General features: G+C 42.4%; 1 protein-coding gene across 2 annotated transcripts; it reads left to right on the top strand.

The window, feature by feature from the left end:
• Positions 1-5,759: 5,759 nt before the first annotated feature.
• Positions 5,760-23,946, top strand: LOC307229338 (actin-related protein 2-A). 2 transcript variants are annotated; one of them, XM_079999322.1, is made up of 10 exons: positions 5,760-5,886; positions 7,764-7,874; positions 9,420-9,434; positions 10,211-10,426; positions 11,920-11,992; positions 13,413-13,549; positions 15,572-15,721; positions 20,156-20,301; positions 20,528-20,660; positions 22,140-23,946. In XM_079999322.1, exons 1-10 carry the CDS (start codon positions 5,839-5,841, stop codon positions 22,308-22,310), a joined length of 1,200 nt encoding a protein of 399 aa, XP_079855448.1. In that variant the 5' UTR covers positions 5,760-5,838; the 3' UTR covers positions 22,311-23,946. The 2 variants fall into 2 exon arrangements, with proteins under 2 accessions (XP_079855448.1, XP_079855449.1); XM_079999323.1 differs by lacking the exon at positions 9,420-9,434.
• The last annotated feature ends 1,193 nt before the right edge of the window (positions 23,947-25,139 follow it).

Here is a 25,139-nt window from a genome sequence, read left to right on the forward strand (position 1 = left end):
CCCATAGCCACAATCTGCACTTAACAATTTGGATAATGATGTCAGCGTCCTGTTCCACCATCCCACCCCCTCCCCACTATGCCAACCCTGATCCCTTCACTCAGCTACTGCCGGTATGTTGGCGCCACATCCTAGAGAAAAACGTTTTTTATCTAAGTCAAACTCTAAATATAGGCCGATGTGAATACTTTGACGAGGATATATTAAGATTAATGTTATAACTAACTGTGGTGGACCAAGGGGCGTGGTCAAGCACCGGCTGCAGACGACAGCACTGTTCCCTTTCCCACGGCTGCAAAGCTGCCTTGAATCGGCCTAATCAGTGCCCAGGCACTGATTAGTCCTGATTGGTCCGACTCGAGGCAGGGACACCCACAAGTAAGGGTTTTGCTGTCTGTCATCTCGATCCAGCGCAAACCCTGCGTGACACAACCACTACGGACCGATGGAGTGTACACCGGGCACCTCGGCCCATGTGAAAGTCCCCCAGAGTCACAATCTGCACGTATATAACAAATTGGATGATTAGGTCACAAAGTTCCCTGCTCCACAAAGTCAGGCCATTGGCGTATTGACGATACGGCAACCCCCACATTCCGGTAGTTTTGCAATGGTTTTTTACAAATTCCTGCTCCAAATACAGCTCGATGTGGATCAAACTTGGACCACAAGATGTCTGAAATGCCCTGGATCCAACGACACCTCATTCATGTACGTGGGTTCGGCTGTTGCTGTGTGCCAGACACTTTCAGCCAGGAAATGCCAAGGAGAAAAATAATAATAATAATAATTCGGACAGGAACAACAGGGTTACAGCCCTGTGGGCTGGACCCCTAAATATAGCTGCAGGCACCAATGCTAGGGGTCTAGGTTAGTCGGTGTGACGTGTGTGATGGTGTGACGTGCGTGGAAAAAGCATGACATCTATTACAAGATAAGTGTTTTACTGAACAGTTCGCCAAAACAGTTGGACAAAACATCAAAAGAACAAACTATAGCAATGTGTTTAAACATTGTCTGATATGTAATTCTTTTTTGCTACACAAACAAGGTGAGTAAACAACTTCTTGCCCGGCATTATCTGGTGCAGCTGCGGTTTCTGCTTCATCCAGGTCAATGTTGATAATATTAGTGACCATATCGGTGTCAGTATAGGTGACTCGGAAGTAGCCACCCTTAAGAAAATGTTTCTCTATGGCTAAGACGTCTTGGCAGTAAATCAGTGACCGTGTTCTCTTGCAAGTATAAATAAATAGATGTTCCTATGAAATAAATCATGGAATTGATAAATTAGGCAATAAATATATAAATAAATGTAAATATAAATGTATAAATGACTAAATATAGTTAAATAAATAAATACATCTTTTTTTAATTTTTAAAAGGACGTTTTTCAAAAGACAATTTTTATTAATCTCAGGGGACTTTTATTTCATAATTCCACATGTATTTATTGAAGCGGACATTTATTTCATAATGCCACATTTATTTATTTCAGGGCACTTTATTTCATTATGCCACATTTCCATGTATTATATGCAAATTATGGGGCGTGGTTATCTCACAGACTCAGGGCCTGGGAACACCAGTGGGACCGTTCGCGCTCTCCTACTCAGCGGTGATGGTTGCTCGGAGCTGGTCCTCAGCTCACGATACCTCCTCGGTTTGAGCCAGGGGCCGGCAGGCGGCGAGTATGGTGGAGGGCCACCACCCGGTTCCCTTTGACCAGCCGCACCCTGTACACCAGGTCGGACAGCTGTTCCAGCATAGTGTAAGGGCCAGCCCACTGGCTCGACAGCTTGGGGGAGAGGCCCTTCTGACTCTCCGCACAGTAGACCCACACCTGGGTCAAGTCAAACTTTATTTATAAGGCGCATTTCAATGTGCAATGCCAACACAATGTGCTTTACAGAGAAATACAACCAAAGTCCATTCCCCGGCAGCGGGAGTAGTAGGCCCGCTTCCGTCGGGAATTTTCATGCATAACAACATTTGGAATTTTTTAAAACGAGGGTAATTCTATTATTTCTTTTACTTTAACCCCACGATACTTTGCCTCACAGTCACACGTCTGCAGTGGTGGCGCTACGCCGGGGCTAACTGGTGCCCCGTCAGGATTTTGCATAGCACCATCGCAGCTCCCCAGTATGAATTGGACATACAGTATTTGTGAGAGTCCTTTCTTAATAAACACAGGGAAACAGTATCTGACAGTAACATTCTTAGCTGTCAGGATGTCTTCTCCTTGTTATAATGGACAAATTTAGGGATATCCGGCTGAAAATCACAGGACTTACCTGTTGTGGGGAAACAAGCCAGCCGTATGAATTTGACATATGTGTGAGTGCATTTTCTTATCGAACACAGGGGGAACAGTATCTGACAGTATCATCCTCAGCTGTCAGGACGCGTTCTCTCTGTTATAATGGAGGTGGTTTCAAGACAAAGGTAAAACCCAAAAAGTGTGTGAAGAGTTTTTGTTATCAACAATTTCTTCTTACTTTTTCTCAGTAAATTGCGGGACTTGTTGGGACAGAAAATCATCAGTTATACGTAGTTTACTCAAAACAGCTGAACTAAAGTGGACAACAGAGCTCTCTTGTGTCCCAATCACGCATTTTAATTTCTTAAAAACGACTTAAAATTAAGGGGGGGGGGGGGCAATGAGAGAAATATAATTAAAACGTCCAGGTTTTGTACCTTTTAAGAACGATCGCATATTTAGCCTATCAAATCACTGTGCTTAATCACACAATTATGTGAATGAGCACACAATTCTTTCAAAAGTCTACAATATTCTAAATAAAACTGTCTCACAAATATAATATTATTTATTTATAGAAATAACAGTAGTTGTTGTGTTAATTAAGACATAAAAATAATATAGGTCCAATTACATAGGTAACAACATAGGTGTGCGATAGTGGCGCCGCCCCTAGCGGTCGCCTGCGCCGGCGCTCCGGTTATTACATTTCACTGCATATATGTATGAAAGTATGTATATGTATGTGACAAATAAAAATCTTGAATCTCTTGAACATAGGTCCTGTTTCCCCATTTTCAAATTATAACTAGACAGTCATGAAATTTCGATTTCACTTCTAGAATACAGATACTCTTCACTTAATGACTGAGTTCCGTTCCTAGGAACAGTACGTTAAGCAAATTGGTGGATAAGTGAGGACCAGTGTTAATTTACGGGAAGGGGGCGTAGCCATTGCGAACGCTAGTGTAGTGAATACTGACAGACTGCGGGAACGAGACTGAGAACGGTGATGCGCGATAAGATGTATACAGTATGTATATATAGCATATATAGTACAGTTTTACACTGCTTCTATTAAAGATACCAAAAGTGAGCTCCTGTCCCTGGGTACTTTTGGGGAAGGTGTTTAGCTCACTACATAGCCACGTACGTCTGCACGTGGTGAGGGCAGATGAGTGCCTGTGTTAAGTCTGCTGACAAAATAAACTTTGTTTTAAATGCACCTGCTTTTTGAGCGTGAGCGGGGCGGGTCTGACACCTGGTGCCTGACACCTAGCGCTCAGCGTCAACTTCACTCCGTGGATGGGTACTCGGGGCTTGCCTGGGTGAGGCATCTGGCTGGTTGCGGTATGGCGGGCCTCACCCCTGCACGTGCGTGGGTGTTGCTCCGCCGGCTTCCGGCTTCTATGGGGGCTGGGGGGGCTTCTGTGGCTACAGGGCAGGGTGCTTGGGGCTTTCCTGCGGTTGTTGGGTGACTTTATAGCCACGGGACTGAGGGTTGGCTTCGATATAATACTGACCTTATACACCAGAACCAATGGGACAAGTCCTGTACACTCACTGGTAGACAAATCACACACACACACACACACACACACACACACACACACACACACACACACACACACACACACACACACACACACACACACACACACAAATGGACTCTGGTTACATCCTTCTCCCTTTCTCCCTCATTTACTGGCATAACTATGACAGGAAGAGACCACGTGCCAAATTGCTGTCCCAGTTTTCCTGGACTAAATTAACTCTGTTTTGTCGATACATGTTGTCATCTGATGTTTCTATGTTTACGTTTTTTCCATGTACATGTTGTTTGGTTCTATGTTTATTTGTCTCACCTGTGGTGATTCTACCCCCCTTGGGGTAGTAATGATTATTAGTTGTCCAGAGACCAAAACATGGTAAGATAGTTCTCCAAAGAGGGGCAATGGTGGCAGTGCCGTGTAACAAAAAGCTCTGCTCTTGTCATCCCACAGTTCGTCCACAAGACAGAGTTATTGCAGCAGTTTTTGATGATTAAATAATGAATAAAAAGTGGCATTGCAGGTTGAGAAGTTGAACTCCACCTGCAGACTAACTCTGTCCTAGTGCAATGGAACAAATAATCTGTGTTGTATGCCCAGCATGCTGACAGCACAGGTTAAAAAAAAAACCCAAAAAACATACATACAATGTATATATACAGTATATACAGTGTATACTGTATGTATTTCTACATGTGTGTATATACTGTATATATATATATATACAGACACACACACACACACAAACACACAGTATAAATACAGTATATATATTAATGCAGTATATTTTTATATAGTATATACATACATACAGTATATAGTATATATGCATATATAGTATGTATATATATAGTATGTGTATATATATATAAATATATATTATATATTTATACACTGAATGTATGTGTGTATATATATACACATATATGTATATATATATATATATATATATATATATATATATATATATATATATATATATATATATATATATATGTATATATATATATTTTTTTCTTCACATATACAGTATGCCTGGCTATAAGCCAGGTTTGACAGCTATGGGTATGAAATATTTATTTATTGTTTAATGTGGCCAGTGTGAAAGAAATACAGTAAAATCCACATTGTTCCTGTTTCACAAGTAGTATATTACTTTCACAAATCAGAAACTATGTTAGAAAAGCAATGTAGGTTTCTTATTATAATCTATTCTAGGTTTGACAGAAGTACGATTCAGTTTGATTCAGACAGTTTCGAATCGGAAGCCAATTTATTTATTTATTGAGCTTTTTCTGTAATAAAGTATTTTCTGATTATTTTTTGTTATGAGTTATTTGTGGTTTGATTATTAAATGAAGAAAAACATGAAATGGGTATATTCTTGTACATTTCATAAAACACATTAATAGCTTATAAACAAATCGACAGATTTCTCTACTACAAAAATCTATTGATTGACAAGTCAGCTTGAATCGAGGCTAAAGCCGTTTATTTTAGGATTCGGCTCAATTTTGGCACATCTCTTTCTCTCTCTCTCTCTCTCTCCCCCCCCGTCATGCCGCTTTCGCGACGCTGACGTTCTGCTCGGTGTGTCCTTCCACATTGATTAACATGGCAGCGTACCTGAAGCGTTGTCGTGCCGCTTTCGTTGACGCTGACGTGTCCCTTCTGGTGTAGAACAGTGATGAATGTCCCCCGTTCGGATGTACCCATTTCGTGACTAGATATTAGATAGGGGTCCAGGCTTATTATTATACATTCAAATACTTGGATGGGGTGGGCTTATCTATTCAATCAATAAATGTTTCCAATTAACGTCACACCTTATGGTATTCCAATGTACATACATTCATATGTCACCCTTGAGAATCGTTTTGGTGCAAAAGGTTTTTTTTGGAGAACCCGGAAGCGTCGCTCGCCGTGTTCTAGTGCCGGGGTGGTGACTTAACTTCCGCCTTCTCGGGTGAGAAAAAAAGTTGACCAGCCAGGCGGAGGAGAGCTACCGGTTTCAGGGGCTGAAAAATGGACAGTCAAGGAAGGAAAGTAGTAGTTTGCGACAATGGAACCGGGGTAAGTTCGGGAAGAGACGGCGATGTTTCGTCCCGTAACGTACGTGCCGGCGTTTCAGAAAGTAGTGGCGCGGACGAGAAACAGGAAGTATCGCTAGCCGTCTGCTCTGTTAGCACGCTAGCCAATGTTAGCCTATACCTTAGCTTTTCCGGTGGGTTATTCAAGAGGAACGTGTCTGTCATCTCGTTTACTTCGGCATACATTCACCTGTCGGAGGGGTGCATAACGTCTTATGTGATCGCGTTCCTTGTCATAAGCGTCGATTGTCGCTGTATCGATCATTGATTATTGAATACACATGAGCCGGGTTGCCAAGCGGCCCCGCCCTCACTGGGATTCGAGGCCACATCGCCCTGGTACCCAACCTGCATGTGGGGGCCGTGTTGGATGCTATACATCGGACGTATTCGCCGTATTGTAGTGGAGCTCACCCGATTCTTCTAACGCTAAAACGCATTTTCCTTTTGGAGACAATGCGCATGCGTGGTACGCCGATAGCATAAGCGTCACCTCGCCTTCCATGCTACATGCTGCCCTATTTTCAACTTGTCACAAGCTCAGGGTTCGTGATTTGTATTTGGTGGAGGTTGTTGTTGTCGAAATAGTATGGTTACACTTCTATCCTTAGGTTGTTGCTGACATAACTCATTGAAATTCCGGGCCAGTTAACATTTCGGCACCCGGGCGTGACGTGAAGGAAGCCGTGTGTGCTGTCTCAGCACTGAAACTCTAGTCTCCATAGTTGCAAGAATGGATGCTTGTTCAGCACATTTATATTATAAATATAATGCATATTATATGTTTATTAATATGGGTGGGGGAGAAATATATCAGAATCTCTCTCGCTGCTGGCTAACTTAATAAAAGCAAGGTTTTCTGAAACGTCCGGCCAAGAGGTGTTCTCAAACTCAACTGTTTCCAGATGTGTTTTCTGCTGAGTTAGATGCAAAAGGGCTGAATGGTCACTTTTTCGTGAATGTGTGTGTATATATATATATATATATATATATATATATATATATATATATATATATATATATATATATATATATGTTATATGTACTACAGTAGTTATTTTATATGTATGTACACATATGTAGAGAGAGAGAGAGAGAGAGAATATGTGTGTGTTTGTGTGTGTGTGTGTGTGTGTATATATGTGTGTGTGTGTATATATATATATATATATATATATATATATATATATATATATATATATATATAATGTGTGTGTGAATATATATAGATATATATGTGTGTGTATATATATGTACAGTATAATATTAGATTAATATTAGTTATTTATATATAAGTTCAGATTTATTCCATTGTGGCAAGTTATTTGGTGTTATTATATACAGGTACTCTTCACTAAAGGACCGTTCCGTTCCTACAACCAGGTTGTTAAGTGACGAATTGGTTGTTAATTGAGGACCCGTGTTATTTCACGGTAAGGGGATGTGGCCATTGTGAATGCTAGTGTAGTCAATACAGACAGACTGCGGGAATGAGAATGGTGATGCGCAATAAGATGTATACAGTATGTATATATAGTGTATAAAGGGTGCTGCGGGATGAGATGCTTGAGGCTGAGACGTCACGCATGCAGCCCGCCCGCATGCAGCGGTATTGTATGCAGCACACAATACAGACTGGTCGTAGGGCTGGTCATAGGTCTGAACAGTCGTTAAACATGTAGGTCGCTAAGTGAGGAGTACCTGTAATGTCGCTAAGTGAGGAGTACCTGTAATGTCGTTAAGTGAGGAGTACCTGTAATGTGTTACTGGGTTTTTTCTGTTAGTCCTCTGCTGAAAGCAGAGAGTCAACATTCTAAAAATGTTGGTTTTTGTTCTTTTTTTATTTCTTTTTTTTTCTAGTTTGTCAAGTGCGGGTATGCAGGCTCCAACTTCCCAGAGCACATCTTCCCAGCCCTGGTTGGCAGGCCAATCATTCGTTCCACAGCCAAAGTGGGCAACATCGAAATCAAGGTAAAACTTTTATCTTATTTTTACATTTGTTTTTGAGATCCTTTTAAATTATTTCTTCTACATCTCACCAGTGACTTGTGGAGCCTTTATACATGAGCCGTTAACTGACTGGAGTAGAGAGATAGATATTTTATTCATCCTTTTATTCAAGGAAATTGCGATGTCCCTACAGCTCACATCAAAACAATGTTATATAATAATAATAATAATAATAATAATAATAATAATAATAAAATTAATTATGAAAATGTGAAAAGTGGCAATATTTTTGGAAAAAAGTGAAATGTACAACAAAACTCACACTCAACTGTACCCAATAAAATATGGCAGGATAATAGAAAATAAACCAGAAAAATTAATGAATCAGAAGTCTTGTCGAGCCCATGCCTTGATGGGTCAGAGCTGTTTTGGCGGGGAGGGGGGACTACATAATATTAGTGGTGGTTTTAATGTTGTGGCTGACACACACCGATCAGCCGCAGCATTAAATCCACCACTAATATTCCTAGAGACCTCTGAAGGTGTCCTGTGGTATCTGGCACCAAGACATTAGCAGCAGATCTTAAGTCCTATAAATTGCGATGGCTTGTTGTTCCAGCACATCCCACATATACTCGATTGGATTGGACCCTAACCCTGGCCGTCTACATGATGTAAAGGAAAACGTGATTGATCAGATCAGGCCACCTTCTTCCATTGCTCCATAGTCAAGGTCTGATGCTCTTGTGCCCATTGCCAGTCTTTCGGCGGTGGACAGGGGCAGCATGGGTGCCCTTACCGGTCTGCGGCTACGCAGCCCTGTATGCAGAAAGCTGTGATGCACTATGTGTTCTGACACCTTTATATCATAGCCAGCATGAACTTTGTCAGCATTTTGTGCTACAATAGCTCTTCTGTGGGATCAGACCAGAAGGGCTGGCCTTCGTTCCCCACTTGCATCAATGAGCCCATGGGTGCCATAACCCTGTCGCCGGTTCCTTCCTTGGACCGCTTTTGGTTGGTACTAACCACTACATACCTGGAACACCCCACAAGAACTGCTGTCTTGGACATGCTCTGACCCAGTCGTCTAGCTTTTACAATTTGGCCCTTGTCAGAGTCGCTCAGATCCTTACCCTTACCCATTTTTCCTGCTTCCAATACATCAACTTCAAGAACTGTCTGTTCACTTGCTGCCCAATATATCCCACCCCTTGACAGGTGCTATTGGAACGAGATGATCAATGGAATTTACTTCACCTGTCAGTGTGTGTGTTTTTTATATATTTTTTATACTCCACACACATCACTAGAAGAACACACCATACCAGGCGTCCACATTGAGGTGGGCCGTTATCAAGCTGTTAAACAGTAACTAAACACCTTGCCATGACTATTCTGTGCCATTCCATTGCTGATTAAGCGGGGTGGAGCATCTCGCACGCACACCACCCCCTCACCATGCACCAGTCTGCATATGACCTCCTCTTTGGCCTGCACTCTGACTCTTTGGCCTTCCCCCACCCCTCTCCTCCTCCTCCTCCTCTTCCTCCTCTTCTGAAATAGCACAACAGGAAGATGGTGAGTGTGGACCGCCATGCGTCTGGGCAGGAACTGGGTGTTGTCATGTTTGCATTCCCTCCTGACTAACTTTTTAGTTGTTTTTGAAATCATGGCAACATTGTCTTAGCTACTGATGTTGATGGTTGATTTGATTATTTTTTTGCTAGTAGGGCCAATTTCAATTGCCATAGGTTTGGCGCCTGCCTAGCATATGTTCACCAGCACTTGTGTGTGGTTTTGTTTTTGTGCAAGTTAACATTAACGGGCAGCCCGCTAATCAGGAACCCTGAACCCTGCACGCTTGGCGTAAAGACACACCGTTAAAATGGGAGACATCACTAAAACTCACATCGCTGAGTTGACTAACTCCCCAGTAGATACCCATGTCTTGAAACATGTTAACATGCACATGCAAATAGAGTGGTGTGATTATTAGTGATTAATCCACATGCCCTTTGAGTAAATGCGTCCGGAGGAAACAGAGAAAAAAAGTCAATGCTCGATTGAAGCCTTTGCATCTAAAATCTAACCTTGTTACAACCCTCTATTAGATTTGTTAATTTGAACAGCAAGCCCTGGTAATGACGAGAAGGGATGATAGAGAAATAATATTTGCGATACTGCACATTAGTACTGCATGTCTACTCTGTACAGAATCCCAATTGGTGCAACAGCAGAATAAACCTGAAATTCTACCTGTATTCATGGCTTCCCTTGGTTTATTTATGTTGTGATGCGTAAATCCTAGTTTAAATCTCTTAAAAAAAAAAAAAAAAAAATTTGACCCCACTTAGGACCTGATGGTGGGGGATGAGGCCAGCGAGCTACGCTCCATGCTGGAAGTGAACTACCCCATGGAGAACGGCATTGTGCGCAACTGGGACGACATGAAGCACCTGTGGGACTATACCTTTGGCCATGAGAAGCTCAACATCGACTCCCGCAACTGCAAGATCCTCCTGACCGAGCCGCCCATGAACCCCACTAAAAACAGAGAGAAGATCATTGAGGTGCGGTGTTTGTGTTGTGCCAATGCATTGGTTTTGAAGCCGGTTCTGTCGCGATCCTCTCTTGATTTCAGTAATCGTGAGCTGCTTTCCCACATGTGCTGCAACCCTGAAATTATCCGGACCTTACCCGGAGGAGGTGTGTGTGTGTGTGTGTGTGTGTGTGTGTGTGTGTGTGTGTGTGTGTGTGTGTGTGTGTGTGTGTGTGTGTGTGTGTGTGTGTGTGTGTGTGTGTGTGTGTGTGTGTGTGTGTGTGTGTGTGTGTGTGTGTGAACACAAATGTCCGAGTCATTTGGACCAAACTTTACCCAGCCAATACCCTAGAACAAAGTCCACATAATGTCCAGTTGAGCCCATGTGTGAACAGGGCAGTTGATTGTCCGGAGCATTCTTAGCGAGCGAATGGGCATGCTATGTGTTGATGACGTCTCTATCATGCGGCAGTTATTTACCTTCATGCAGATCTTCGTGCACAGTGCGTTGCTGCTTCATAGTCCTTTCTGCTTTCCTTTATATTACTTTCCACTCTTTAGTTTATATTACATCCAAATACATGTAGTATCAAAGGAAAAAAAGATAAGTCAGTAGGCTTGTCCGCCATCTTGGGTTAGCCAGGATGCACGCTCCGCCCCTCGTCTAATCCAAACAGAGTATTTCCAGGTTGTGTTAACACGGCTGACATGGACAGTCTCCGATTGTGTGCTACATGTGTAAAAGAGTAACTCCGGACAATATCCAGACCTCTGGAGTGCGTGTGTGAAAAGAGCTTAGGTTAAGCCTCATCTTAGACTAAATCACACTTTTCATCCGTATTAACTGAAATGACCTTTCTCAGTCATGGTTTTAAAATAGTCTTGGACTTAGCCCTATCCACCTCCCCTAAAGGGGGGCGGATTTTCCAGAAGGAAGATTAGAGCTTATCTAGGTCTAAGTGAAGATTTGATTTAAACTTGGCTAGAGGAAGATGGATCTGTGGATGAATGGATGTGGCCTCCAGGTCGACGTTGACAATAGAGAAAATGGATGATCTGGACCAAGACCAGCACCAAGACTAGACGGGGAGCTGCTTGTATCACCTTAGTCTAGGTCAGGACTTCCTAGTCTAGAACTACTTAATCTTAACTTAAGCAACTTCTTAGAAAGGAATTTTCAGATTCTGGATTTTTTAAATTATGATTATCTTACTGCTTATTTAGATTAAACCCTCTCTGCAAACCACCCAATACTGTATTAATATAAACCCATCTCTGCCCCCCTGTTTAAAACCTTAGATTTTATTTACTAATACTGAAGAGATTGAACTACTTGGGTATTTAAATTGTGCACTGGCTGCCACAGAATTTAATGTTCTGTTGATGCAAATCACTATATATCATAAGAAAAGGTAGTCATGATTTATGAGGTAAACCTGCCTTTAGCGTTCCAGTTGAGGTAATCATCAGAAATTAGTCTGAATTTCAAGTTGTGAAACATTTTGTTTTATTTCTGTCTCTCAGGTTATGTTTGAAACGTACCAGTTTGAAGGCGTTTACATCGCCATCCAGGCTGTCCTCACACTCTATGCTCAAGGTATGTTCACCATGTGATATACAAGACGCTGTTATAGCTGGTAACATTGTTGTTTGTTTTCTGCTGTGCTACAGTGCATTGGTAGGCCCGTCACCAATTAGAATAAAAGTTGAATCTAGTCTTTGCAGAAAGATTATCATTATTATTATTATTATATAATTTAAAATGGTTATGTACCTTAGTCTATACCAATGCCTTAGTACCTTAGTTAGTACATAGGCTTTTGCTCACCTTTACTGTAGAAACTTCTGTGGTCACTGTGAAGATTTGCTTTTTTGCTGAGTTGCATTGAGTTTGTTTGCAAAAAGCAATGTCAATGTTTAATCAGGTGTGTGTGTGTGTGTGTGTGTGTGTGTGTGTGTGTGTGTGTGTGTGTGTGTGTGTGTGTGTGTGTGTGTGTGTGTGTGTGTGTGTGTGTGTGTGTGTGTGCGTGTGTGTGTGTGTGTGTGTGTGTGTGTGTAAAACATTTTTTTAACCTGTGCTGTCAGCATGTAAATTTAAGAGCAACTCTTTATTAATTCTTAAATGATCAATAACTCTGTCCTGTGGACGATGATGACAAGGATGACAAGAGCACAGGTTTTTTTTATACAGAGCCACCACCAATCCCCCTCTTTGGAGAACTATTTTACCATGTTTGGGTCTATAAACAACTAATCACTACTCCAACAGGGGGAGATTCACCACGGGTGAGATAATTAAACATGGAACAACATTTACACAGAAACATAACCATTGGATGACAACATGTATTGAAAAACAGTGAATTAGGTCCAGGAAAACTAGAACTACAACTGGTCACGTGGTCTCTTCCTGTCATAGTTATGGCAGTAAATGAGGGAGGAAAGGAGAGGAATGCAACCAGGAGGGTGCTGTGGTCAGGCGTGCGTGCGTGTGTTAAAGTGCAGTATGAGGCACGCATGATACGCATGAAAAATGTAAGATCCGCCCCTAGTAATTGAATTCCAGTATCATGTTCAATTTCCAACATTTATAACAAACTAAATTTCATGAAAATCTTTTCAAAATTAAGTGAGCTACTCTCTCAATACACATAGTATTTGTTTACTAGCGGATCTTGACTGCTCCAATATGGTGGACGAGCAGACGCATATTGGCGCCATTGGCTTCCTGACATTGTCAAGTAGCAGCAACATAGCGTAACATTCCGTGAACCAGTCACTGTGCTTCAGAGTAAAACACAGCACGCATCTGTCTTGTCTCTTCTTCTTTTTCACTGCAACCCTGCATCAAGATTTATGGATTTATTACTTTAGAAGTAACAGTGGCAGTAAAACTGTATTTCACTACTTTCTGTTACCCCATTACTACACATGAAATAACTGAACTAAAGATACACATGACTATAATACAAGTTTCCCAAAAGGAGATTTCAACTTTTATTATTATTTTTTGACAGGTCTGCTGACTGGCGTGGTGGTGGACTCTGGCGACGGAGTCACCCACATCTGTCCGGTGTACGAGGGCTTCTCTCTGCCCCACCTGACCCGGAGACTGGACATTGCAGGCAGAGACATCACACGCTACCTCATCAAGGTTAGGCGTGTGGAAAGGAAGCCATAATGTAAAATTCCTTCCTCCCTTTCAAGACTTTTTGCTGATTTATGAGTTAGGTATGTTTTTCCAAAGATCACCCACCTGGTGTATTTGTCACTATGGTAAATGTCTCAATATCTTCCATCTTACATGTATGAAGCTAGGTTTATACCTGCCCCAAGCACAAGGGCGCGTGGAGTGCGTAATCAAATTACGTCACCAGGGGGTGGTGCCAGGGGGTGGTGCCAGGACATAACTTCAACAAGACCGGCTCCTTTTCTCCTTTTCGGGCTTTTGACAGTTCAGCCACCATGAACAACAATTCCTCCTCGGCACAAACTCTGATTCTGTGCGTACAGCCATGTTTGTGTGCTGTCTTGTGTCTACTAGCGCTCTCCTTCGTTTACTACTTCCTGCTTCACACTATAAACACCCTGAGCTCTCTGTGTGGGTGGCACCTGGGCTTTAGGTGTCAGAAATGGCAGATTCCATATTATACAGGGCTGAGGCCCCCAATAACCAGTGGCATCTAGTGAGTAATTATCTAAAACACCCCGGGTGTCCTTCTGGATAGCATTTAAATGACCAAATTAGGGGCTGGAATAATTACTATTGTCTGTCTATAGTCTGGGAAAGTCGGGGGGGATGGTAGCTCAGGAGGTAGAGCTGGTCGTCTAGTAATCTAAAGGTCACTGGTTTGATCCCAGGCTCCTCCTGCTAGCATGCTGTAGTGTCCTTGAGCAAGACACTTAACCCTTAATTGCTCCTGATGGCTGCGTCCGTCGGTGTTTGAAAAATTGTAAGTCGCTTTGGATAAACGCGTCTGCTAAATGCAATGTAATGTAAAAGTCATCAAAATAGTGGACTTGCTCTGTAAAAGTTCCAATGACAGGAAGTCCCCTATGTGATACTATGGCACCTTGAAATTGTTATTTTCAGTTTTTTGGGTACATTCCTATGAATTCCTGTGAAAACTTTGAAGAGAAATTTAACAAAAAAAAAAAGAATCCCACACTCCCTTTTTCATCGCTTCTAAATGCTTTGGTTGATTTATTTACTGTTAAACTGAAAGAAACTGCAAAGTTGAGTTGGCACAGCAGTGTTTGTTCAATTTTTTTTCTGTTTAAAATACATTTATTCCGTCTTAGAGCTGTCACATTTATTACATAGTTGCCTGATCGCAATTATTTGAGCTAATCGCAGCAATTTCGTAAAATCACCAGAATCTCCAATGATATGTTTCCATCCAAACGTCAGAGTTTTGAGTCATGGTTAATCACATGCCAATAAATGGAGATTTTTCACAAGTTAGGTTGAGGCAAATTAATCAGCTATCCAATTTCCATGTCTTCCTATGGTGGACGTGTGTTATTAAGAATCACAATTATTTGTATGACAATTTATCACCAGCTACAATGTCTTGACCGCTCTATTCCAGTGTTTTTTTTTTTTTATTTAATTTTTTTAATTTGCAAAGGAATTGGAAAGTGCCCTTAGCGACCACCAAAATGTTGTTAGTTATATAGATCGCCAACTCTCAGTAAGCTTGTGGTTTTATTTGTTTGATTTTATTGGTTTTAAGGCTTTTATTTCACATGGAGTGGTTATAATGATTACTAATTTTTTGCGAAGAGTACTAAGATTAGTACAAATCAGTACGGATATTAGTAGTGGGGTAACGGATCGTAGTTGATCAATGCAATTTTTCATTGCAATTGAAATGGGATCTGGACTTTGGACTGCCATCATACTGCTCTAGCACCTCTATACTGCTCCTTACCAGTCTATACATAGATTCATACTTATATACTGTAGTGTCCATCTGCCCATATTGCAGCAACCAGTTTGTGGTGTGTACATATTCTTTATTCATATTTAGTTTTTTTTTGCCATGTGACTAGCGATTTTCTGTTAATTTCACCAAACATCACCAGAAGACCTGAATGGCTTGGGCCCGCGTCCTCGTAGCATAAGTAGGAATTTTACATGATGAAATTCATTCTCTCTTCTCCCTCCCCCCAGCTGCTGCTCCTGAGGGGCTATGCCTTCAACCACTCCGCTGACTTTGAGACTGTGCGCATGATGAAGGAGAAGCTTTGCTACGTGGGCTACAACATCGAGCAGGAGCAGAAGCTCGCGCTGGAGACCACCGTGCTGGTGGAGTCCTACACGGTCAGCGCACAAGTCTAGAGAAAAACAATTAGAAATGGCAAATAAGATTAAGAAAGAAATATGGGATTAACAAAAGAGGAAATGGAGTAAAAAAAAAACCGATAACTGCAGGCTATAACAAATAATGATAATAAAAAAAAGATATAATCTTTTTCAAAATCGTTTTTATTGCACCCTAAGCGTTGTATGCCAAATCCCTAAAAACACACAGCTTTCACTTCTTGCCTTCCGGCCTTGACATCATTTCTTGTGTGTGCGGTATGCTACCATTCATCATGTGCCCATGTGGGGGTGGTTGGTTTCCCTCGTTTCTTTTTTGTTTTCCGGCTTACTCAAGGCCATCAATGGAGCCTTTTATGCCATCCCCTGTGCGTGCGTACACACACACACACACACACACACACACACACACACACAGACACAGCTGTCAGGCACTGCTGTCAAAGCAATGCTGTCAGGACCCCCCTGCACAGGCAGTCTTCTGCACAAAATATTTGCCTAATATCTAGGGGTGCAGTGGATCACAAAACTCTTGGTTCGGATTGTATCACGGTTTTGAGTCAAGGATTGGATCATTTTTAAGATCAGCAAAAAATAAATAAAAGAAAAGGGAGACAAATATAACTTTGCTTTCCATTTATTCTGTAAAACACTTAAAGCAAGGAACTTTTGCCCATGGGCTTAAATGACAACATTCAAGATCCAATCTAATCCAATTCAAGGTCCAATGTTTAAATAAAATCTTAATCTTAATCTCAATTCTAAATTGTTAAATTAAAGTGCAGTATGAGGCACACATGATACCTTCTTCCTTTAAACATGGTAGTGAATAAAAAAAAAAAGTAACTGAATTTAATTCCAGTAACAGTAACCAGTATCATTCAATTTAATCGTTAAATTTTTCACGTTTATTACAAACAATTTCATGAAAATCTGTTGGGAATTAAGCGAGGTACAGTCGTCATTGTAGGCAAGTCTGTATCTCTCTCTCTCTCTCCCTTTCTTTTGCACACACCAGTGATGCCCAGGAGGCTATAGGCTTTGAACAAGGACTTGCTCGCAAAGCCCCTGCCTCCAGCCTCGATGGGCAAACACTTTGCACGCCACCCCTGTCTGCAGCACCTTCCAACCAGCTCTGCATTTTTCTCCCTCTTCCTTTCGTTGGCCTCTTCCATTCGCTCCTTCCAAGGCACTGTGAGCTCCAGCATGACCACTTGTTTGGATGTTTCCGAGAATAGCACAATGTCTGGGCGAAGGGTGGTCTCTACGATGGCTTCGGGGAAATTGAGTTGGGTTTCCAGGTCCAGCCTCATTTGCCAGTCGCAAGCTGACCCAAGAAGCTGGGCAGAAAATCGTACACGGATTGAATGAGTTCATGCAGCAGGGGTTCAGCCTTCCACAACTGAGACCATGTGACCTTGCGATCCACTGCCTGTTCCCACCTGGTCCACGCAACCTGCTGCCTCATTCCCACCATCTGGCTCGCACGCAGCTCCTCGACCCCAGCTCTCACTTCTTTCTGGACCAAGTCCCGCCTCTCTTTCCCCTTTGCCTTGATGTAGTTGGTGGTTGATATGCTGCCCAGTCCTGCTCTGCCAACAGCCACAGATCCCACCAGCGCTGGTGCTGTTGGTACCGTGCTCCGCGCTCTCCCAAATATGAGCCTTTCTGTGTGGAGTTTGCATGTTCTCCCCGTGCTCACAAGGACTTTCCTCAACCTAACGTCAGTAAGGACACCTCCCCGGAAAACATGCACACATCATCGTCTGACCAGCGATGGGCACTCACCACCAGGTCCCCGGGCGCATCCACGAATGCTGCCCACTGCTCCTGGCTGTGCCCCCGGAGGAAGGACAATCCAGGATGGGTTAAAGGCAGAGGCCTTATTTCACCGGCCGCCATCCAAAGCATGTGCGTGCATGTGTTGTAGTGTGGTGTGCTGTGTGACAAATAAAGATTGTTCTTCTCCACCTCGGCCAACTTGACCAGCATGTTCATGGCCAGGGCAAAAAGGGTCACTGAAATGGTGCAGCCAGTGATGATCCCTTTTTCCAGTCGGTGCCACGCCGATGTGATGGGCCCAGAAGTAAATCTCAGGTTAAAGATGTTATAATAATCCAAGACGAGTTCCTTGATTTTACTTGAGATGTGATGTCGTTCCAATGTTGTTTGAACCAGTTTGTGAGGTATGGAGCCGAATGCGTTAGTGAGGTCTAACCATAGCACTGCCAGGTCGCCTTTTCCTTCTCGTGCTTCTTGGATGAGCTGTGTTACCACACCGCTGTGTTCTCGGCAGCCTGGAACCCCTGGAATTCCACCTTTCTGCACAGAGGTGTTTATGTAATGATTTTTCAGGAGGTACTCTGTCAGGCATTTGGAGACGATACTGAAAAATATCTTCCCTTCCATGCAGAGCAGTGAGATGGTCCTAAACTGTTCGATGTTAGTAGAGTTCTCCTCCTTTGGAACCCACACTCCTTCTGCAAATCACCATTGTTGGGCTACCTTCCCCCTCCTCCAGATCGCCCTCAGGATCTTCCACAGGCGGAGCGTGAGCTTGGGGCACCTCTTTTACACCAGGTAAGGCACTCCACTGGGTCCAGGTGCTGAGCTGGCCCTGGCAGCCTTGACCACAGCTTGAACGTCTTTCAAACTGTGCTCTTTGGTGTTAAAGTCAGTGGTTGGTATAGGAGGGCTGATCAGGGCTCTGCACTCTCCTAAGTCTACTCCTCTTGCTGCATCGCTGTATGGGTTTTTCAGATGGTTGTCAATGTCCTCTTTCGAGCACACGAGTTGGCCACTGCGCTTCTGTCCTAGCAGTTGTTTGGTGAATCCATATGGATTATCTTAGGATGCCTGAGGATGTTACGGAGTTCTGCAAGCCCCCTCTTCTCCTCACTAGCCTCATTGAACTGCCTTTTCAGAAGTCGCAGTTCTTGTCTCAACTGCTTGATCTTTGCCCTGCGGTTCTTGATGTATTGGCCTTTGGTACCATGCTTCTCCACTGTACCAAACCTCTCAGTGCTGAGGCTGATGAATGTGGTCGTCATTGCTTTAAGTCTCCTATCTGCTTCCCCCTTCAAGGTTGCTTCTAGGATACTGTCCACGTCCACATCGAATTGGCGCCACTCGTTCTTGCTGCTGGCTTGGCGCCACTTAACTCGTGGGTGTTGTTGTGCTGTGGGTGGTACTAAAGCTTCTAGAACTCGTAGGTTCTGGGCAGTGTGGGGTGACTCCTGGCTTGGCTCCTCCTGCGTCTCACAAAGGTTGCTCCTTGTGCGTTGCTCCAGCTGCTCGCCTACCAAACACTGCATCTTGGCCTGGTGGATCTTCAGGCCTTGCAAGTTTTTGCAGCTCTTGCCCATATGCATAGCACTCTCGTTGTTTCAGTTGCATGGGTTGTTGCCTGGTTGTCTGTCCATTTGTGAAGCTATATTCGGTTCTTCTTCACAGAAGATGCAAGTTGGGTTGCTGGCCCTTCCTGCCCCGGTTGCCTTCTTCCTGGGCTGTCAGCTGTCTTTCCAGCAGTCGCCACTCTCTTCGTGGTAGTCAAATAAATATGGAATAAATATAAACAAATATTTCATAAAATTTCATAGATAAACGCTTGGGAGCTGTTTCTGAGAGCTGGTTCTTTTCATATGAGCCGGATCATCCAGCTCACTGAAGAGAGACAAACCTTTCAACACTACTGCAAGTGCGTCTCTTCTCCTCCGCCCACTGCGTCTGTGTTCACTCTGTACATTCTTTAATCCCATTAGTCATATCACAGCATCATGTTCCGTTTAACATTATCTTATTTGTGATCTCACAATCCAAATCGTATCCATAAGGTTAACTACTTCCAACCACACCTTCTCAGGCTTGTTACACACCCTACGTAAGCTACAATATGGAAACGCAGCTACGTGGCCTTGCGCTACCCTTTTGCTGTCATACCATACGCAGGTCATGAGGTCCTGCTGGAGTCATAAATTGCTGATTAACAAAATCACTAATTTCGTTCTGAGGAAGAATTGAGTGGGGTATTGAAAAATGTCTACCGGGGGGGATGTATAATTTCATTTACTGTATCCTCAGTAGTCGTTGGAATGCAGTGGAGACCCTGTGTTATACAGATGGGTGTAGGTCCAAATTCTCCTTCCACCATTACCGTTTCAGTTTCTCTCCCAGAAACGGTTACTTAATTGTCTTTTGTTGAGTAGTATTGGTATTTAGTGCCTCTACAGGAAACGCATGGAATTGCACCACATGTTTGTGGTGAGTTTTCAAAATTTGAACACGCACATTGCTATGCAAGAAACACACCTTTGTGTTGTCTTGTTTAGGGTGTGTAGTAACGGGCCTTACAGACCATTATTTGGACCGTCCATCCCACCCAACTACTACTCGTACGTTGCTCAAACCTTAACTGGCACCTGTCTGTATCCGCAGCTTCCCGACGGCAGGGTGATCAAGGTGGGTGGTGAACGGTTCGAGGCCCCCGAGGCTCTGTTCCAGCCCCATCTCATCAATGTGGAGGGGGTGGGCGTGGCAGAGCTGCTCTTTAACACCATCCAGGCAGCGGACATTGACACCAGGTGCGTCACATGTCAACACTGGACATCATATGGACAGAGTTTTTTCCTCCGCTGTCCTTATTTCAAGCAGGGGACTGGTTGGCAAAACTTTGACACTTGCTTTTACAATTTATATTAAAATATATATATATATATATTATTTGTGTGTGTGAGTCTGTGTTCATATTCTTACATACAGATGGAAGAGAAAAAAAAAAGTGTTCCTCTTGACTCTCTCCCCGGTCAGGTCTGAGTTCTACAAACACATTGTGCTGTCCGGAGGCTCCACCATGTATCCCGGCCTGCCCTCTCGCCTGGAGCGGGAGCTCAAGCAGCTGTACCTGGAGCGTGTGCTGAAGGGCGATGTCGACAAGCTGTCGGTAAGAGCCCCACACAGCCTACCACACACACGTCTCGGTTCTGTACAGGACTTAATTTAAAAACAGTCATCGCTTGCAGTTGGTGTTTCTGGCCAAATGGTGTCATACTGAGATCCACATATGACCCTGAGAACTCTCGGAATTGCAGCTTTCTCTTGTCATGGGATCGCTTTTTTTCTCTCTTTCTTTTACTATCATCTGGTCTGCCTCCACGTTGGACTCAAATATAAAGTTGTGAGCCTGTATTGGCAACAGGCTGAAATGACTACATTCACAGTCTGTCTCAGTAGACTAGTAGATGTTGAACTGAAACATTTACCTATGATTTTCTTTTTGAAGCGTCTTGTTTGTAATTTTAAGTCTCCTTATAACAAACAACAACAAAAATAGTCTTGCCTTGCTACCTGATGTGTCTTTGAGATAGTGTAGTGGAACACCTGGAAAGTCAGCCTCTTTTATGGGTTATGGTTCTTAAATTATCTTAAATGGGACAAAAAATATATCCACAGAGCTGTCACAGCAAATTTTCTGAATTGATCAAATTTTAGGATCTCTCATTCGCTCGCAACATAAAGTCACAAATACTGCCAATATAGTAAATGTTTGGTAGAGGGCATTTGAACTTAACTCATGGTGCATTTTGTTCTGTCTCTTTGAAAAAAGCACTTGTTTAAAAAGTAAAATTTATATTTCTATTATCTTTTTGAAACAGTGCCCAACAGTGTTCATTGATTTCAGTTGAACTTTTTTTTGGACGGCAAATCCGGTAATTTGTCCAGCTGATCTTGCTTATAGTATGTAAACCTTTTCAACCATCACCTGTAGGTGTCGCTAGTGCGCAAATTTGTCCTTGGCGCTCAAAGGCCAGCTCATGACTATAAAGAAGGGCTACACCACTCCCTCGCATTTCTTGAGACGATCCAGTTATTTTGGATAACTACAAAACATATACAAAGATATAGACAGAAACGCAATATTAGTCCTTGACACATTGAAAAAAAAATAATAATAATGTTGCATTATCCAGGTTTGTAGACGTTAAAAGCCGTTTCATGATTTCAGTCTTTCAAACAGAATTCTCGTAGAATGGAAAAGGGATCTAGTCCTCTTTGACTATCCATCTGTCTAATTGATTCAATGCCTTCATAGATTTTCAGTAAATATGACCCATGCTTTTGAAAGCCTCTTTCAAGAGGAAATTCTGCCGTGTTTTTTTTATTTTATTTGTATTTTTTAACTTTATTTCTCGATCAATGGGGTCAACCTGAAGGATTGGCGGTGGAATGAAGCTATTCTTTCACCAGATCAATTTACAATTACGATTCCTATGCCGATCGCTAATTCACTAATTCCGAATTGATTGAAAATGTTTTTTGCTAAAAAAAAATTTTAATCTTAAATTACATTTGAAATCAGCTTAATCTGACACCCTAGTGTGCTATAAGAAAGCATCCTTGTCTCACCCCCCCCCCCCCCCAGAAATTCAAAATCAGGATCGAGGACCCTCCGCGGCGCAAGCACATGGTGTTCCTGGGCGGTGCCGTGCTGGCCGACATTATGAAGGACAAGGACAACTTCTGGCTGACGAGGGAGGAGTACCAGGAGAAAGGGATGAGGGTCCTGGAGAAGCTGGGCGTCACCGTCAGATAAAGCAATCTTCCCTCACCCCCTCTTCCTCTCTCTCTCTCTCTCTCACTCTCTCTCTCTCTTTGTGCAGCCATTTGCCCATTCACGTCCATGTGATGCATCATCCATCGCTCACCTCACACGTACATACACACACACACACACACACACACGTACGTATTCAATAAAGGAAGGACCCATTGATGATAGACATTCCCCCTGTTTTGGAGCCCGCTCATCACTATGGTTACGGTATATAGTTTTACAACACCACTGTAACAGACCCGATATCTTGTAGTGTTGCATGACATTGTGTCACTTTATTTTATTATTATTATACATATTTCTTTGCATATTCGATTATATTACCGTGGGGAGTAAAGTCGACCATTATTATTATAATTTTTTATTCATAATTACTCCCTTTTCAGGCACTTCTGAGTGGTGGCATAGGGTGAAGACTGGATTTGACCCTAATACAGCGGTTCCTTAGTAATAAGTGATGGAAATCAAATATTTTTTTGTTTTGTTTGCAAAATAGATGCTACATGCTGGTCTTTCCTTTTAATCACCACTCCCGCTCATCTGTTCCCCTTCGGTATCGTGTGTGTATGTTTCCCTTGTGTGGTAGACAGCAGTTTGAAAACTCTTTAAACCCCCCCCCCACCCACCCACCTATACTTTCCCCGTGGAAACTCCACATGAAGTCATCGGTGGCAGTTTGCGAAGTTCCTAGTGCTGCACCGTAAGATTAAAAATAAGACTCCTGTAAAACAGTTCCAGGGGTTCGAAATGTTAAAGATTTCCGGGAAGAGAAAGAAAGAAGGAAAAAAAACAGTGTATATAATGGGTCGGCTTGAGCCTATATTATTTTTTATTTTTGGTTTTGTTTGTCGTTTTTGTGACGACCGCAACAAAGCTCCTGATCGAGATTAAACAACAAAAAAATCAGAGTCAAAATGGAGTATGGCCTGCCGTTGCACTCTGCCACTCTTTTAATTTCAGTGAGGTTTGATAAACAAAAAATTTTTCTTCCGTAATCACTAATTTTGATTGATTCCCCCCCTGATGTGACCATGGTGAAGCCTTTTTTTTCTGAGGGATTTATTTTATTATTATTTTTTAGTTCTCTGTAACATTTGGTCTTACTGTACGTCCGTCTGTATCGCATCACATCCTGTGCTTATTGAGTGAAACTGTTTTAGAACGGAAAGCAGTAAACCCACTCCCTCCCTTCTCCGGACCTGAAAATAGATTGGGCTCAGTTCAGGATGGGCAAAAAAAAAAAAGAAGTTACATCTATCCGAACAAGTCTTTCTCCTAATGAAGGGTAAATTTGCGGCGGTGGGCGGGGGTCTCTGAAACAATATTTGTAATAATATAAATTTGGGGGTCAATGAAGGAGACGGAGACTACGTAAAAGCTGGTATTTGCGGTTTCTGTTTTGGTTCTCGTGTGTATATCGGAGGAGCTCACACACGCTATTTATCTGTACGACCATCCCACCCCGACACAGTCGTTCAGTGCCAAGTACACTTATTCTAGTGGAATCGCATTTTCGTTTGTCCTTTTTAACGTTGTTTATTTTTTCTTGTTATTTTTTTTTCATAGCATAACTGCCTACCGCTGATTTAAATAAAGAAAAGTGATTTATAAATATCCACTGTTGCTACAGCGCTCTCTCTCGTGTGTGTGTGTGTGTGTGTGCGTGTGCGTGTGCGTGTGCGTGCGCGTGCGTGCGCGCGCGCTCTTCAAAATCATATCACCTCACCAGTATGAACCCCAGCTTCTGTCTCCTGCCAGAAACTCACCTCACTGTATCTGAGCACCTCAAACTGAAAGCTAAATGGGTTAAAGATGTTTTCTGCATCATATAATTCAAAACAAAAATAGGTGTTTCTGTATTGATCAATAAAAGCATCCCATATCAGAATAAAACCACTATGTCAGATACAGAAGGGTAATACATAAACAGAATTTTAAGAAACATGAAATTAACCATAGCTAATATTTATGACCCCACTGAGGACGGCCCAAATTTCTTTCACAGTGTATTTTCTCTTCGAATTCTCTGACTCAGTTATTATACTGGGAGGGGACTTCAACACAGTACTCGATCCAAGTTTAGATCGTTCACAAACCAGAAATAATTACTAATTAAGTCTGGCGTTCGTCTGACATTATAAAACAATATATGATAAACCCCTAAACCCCTCCCGGTGGGCAGAGACTCCCACACCACCCTATTGCAATCTCCAATTATGGGCCAATTAGTTTCAGCCTCATTGATGAAACCAACCCGAAAACTCCTGGCAGACTTATTTCCTTTCCGGAGCATGGACATCCTTCATTGAACTGAATGACTCCAGAAACCACCCTTACTCTGGTAAATGGCAGAGACAGTTATGAGCTAATATTATTTCATTCCCCACCCACAAGAAAAAGAAAGGACAAGAATGCCAAAATAAACTAGAACAAAGAATAAAAGACTGCACTTGCACTTCCAACAAGCCCACTCACCCACTAACCAAATCTGAAATGAGATCCAGAGAATTAAATCTTAACTTGATAATATCATCCATCAAAAGACACAATTCCCCATGCAATTAACAAGAGTGAATTATTTAGAATTCAATGACAAATCAGGTAAATTTCTTGCCAATCAATTGAAACACGATCGAGAAAAAACACTTATTACAGCCATCAAAGATCCAAAGGGTAGGATAACACACCCCGCAAGGCATCAATAAAATATTTAGAAATGTTTATAACAAGCACAGTCTGTACAGTATGTACAATCGGATGAAATATATGAAACATTAACTCATTGCTAGGTTATATGGACCTCCCTAA

This window comes from Zeus faber (genome assembly GCF_960531495.2).
Source record: "Zeus faber genome assembly, chromosome: 4".
Classification (NCBI taxonomy): Eukaryota; Metazoa; Chordata; class Actinopteri; order Zeiformes; family Zeidae; genus Zeus; species Zeus faber.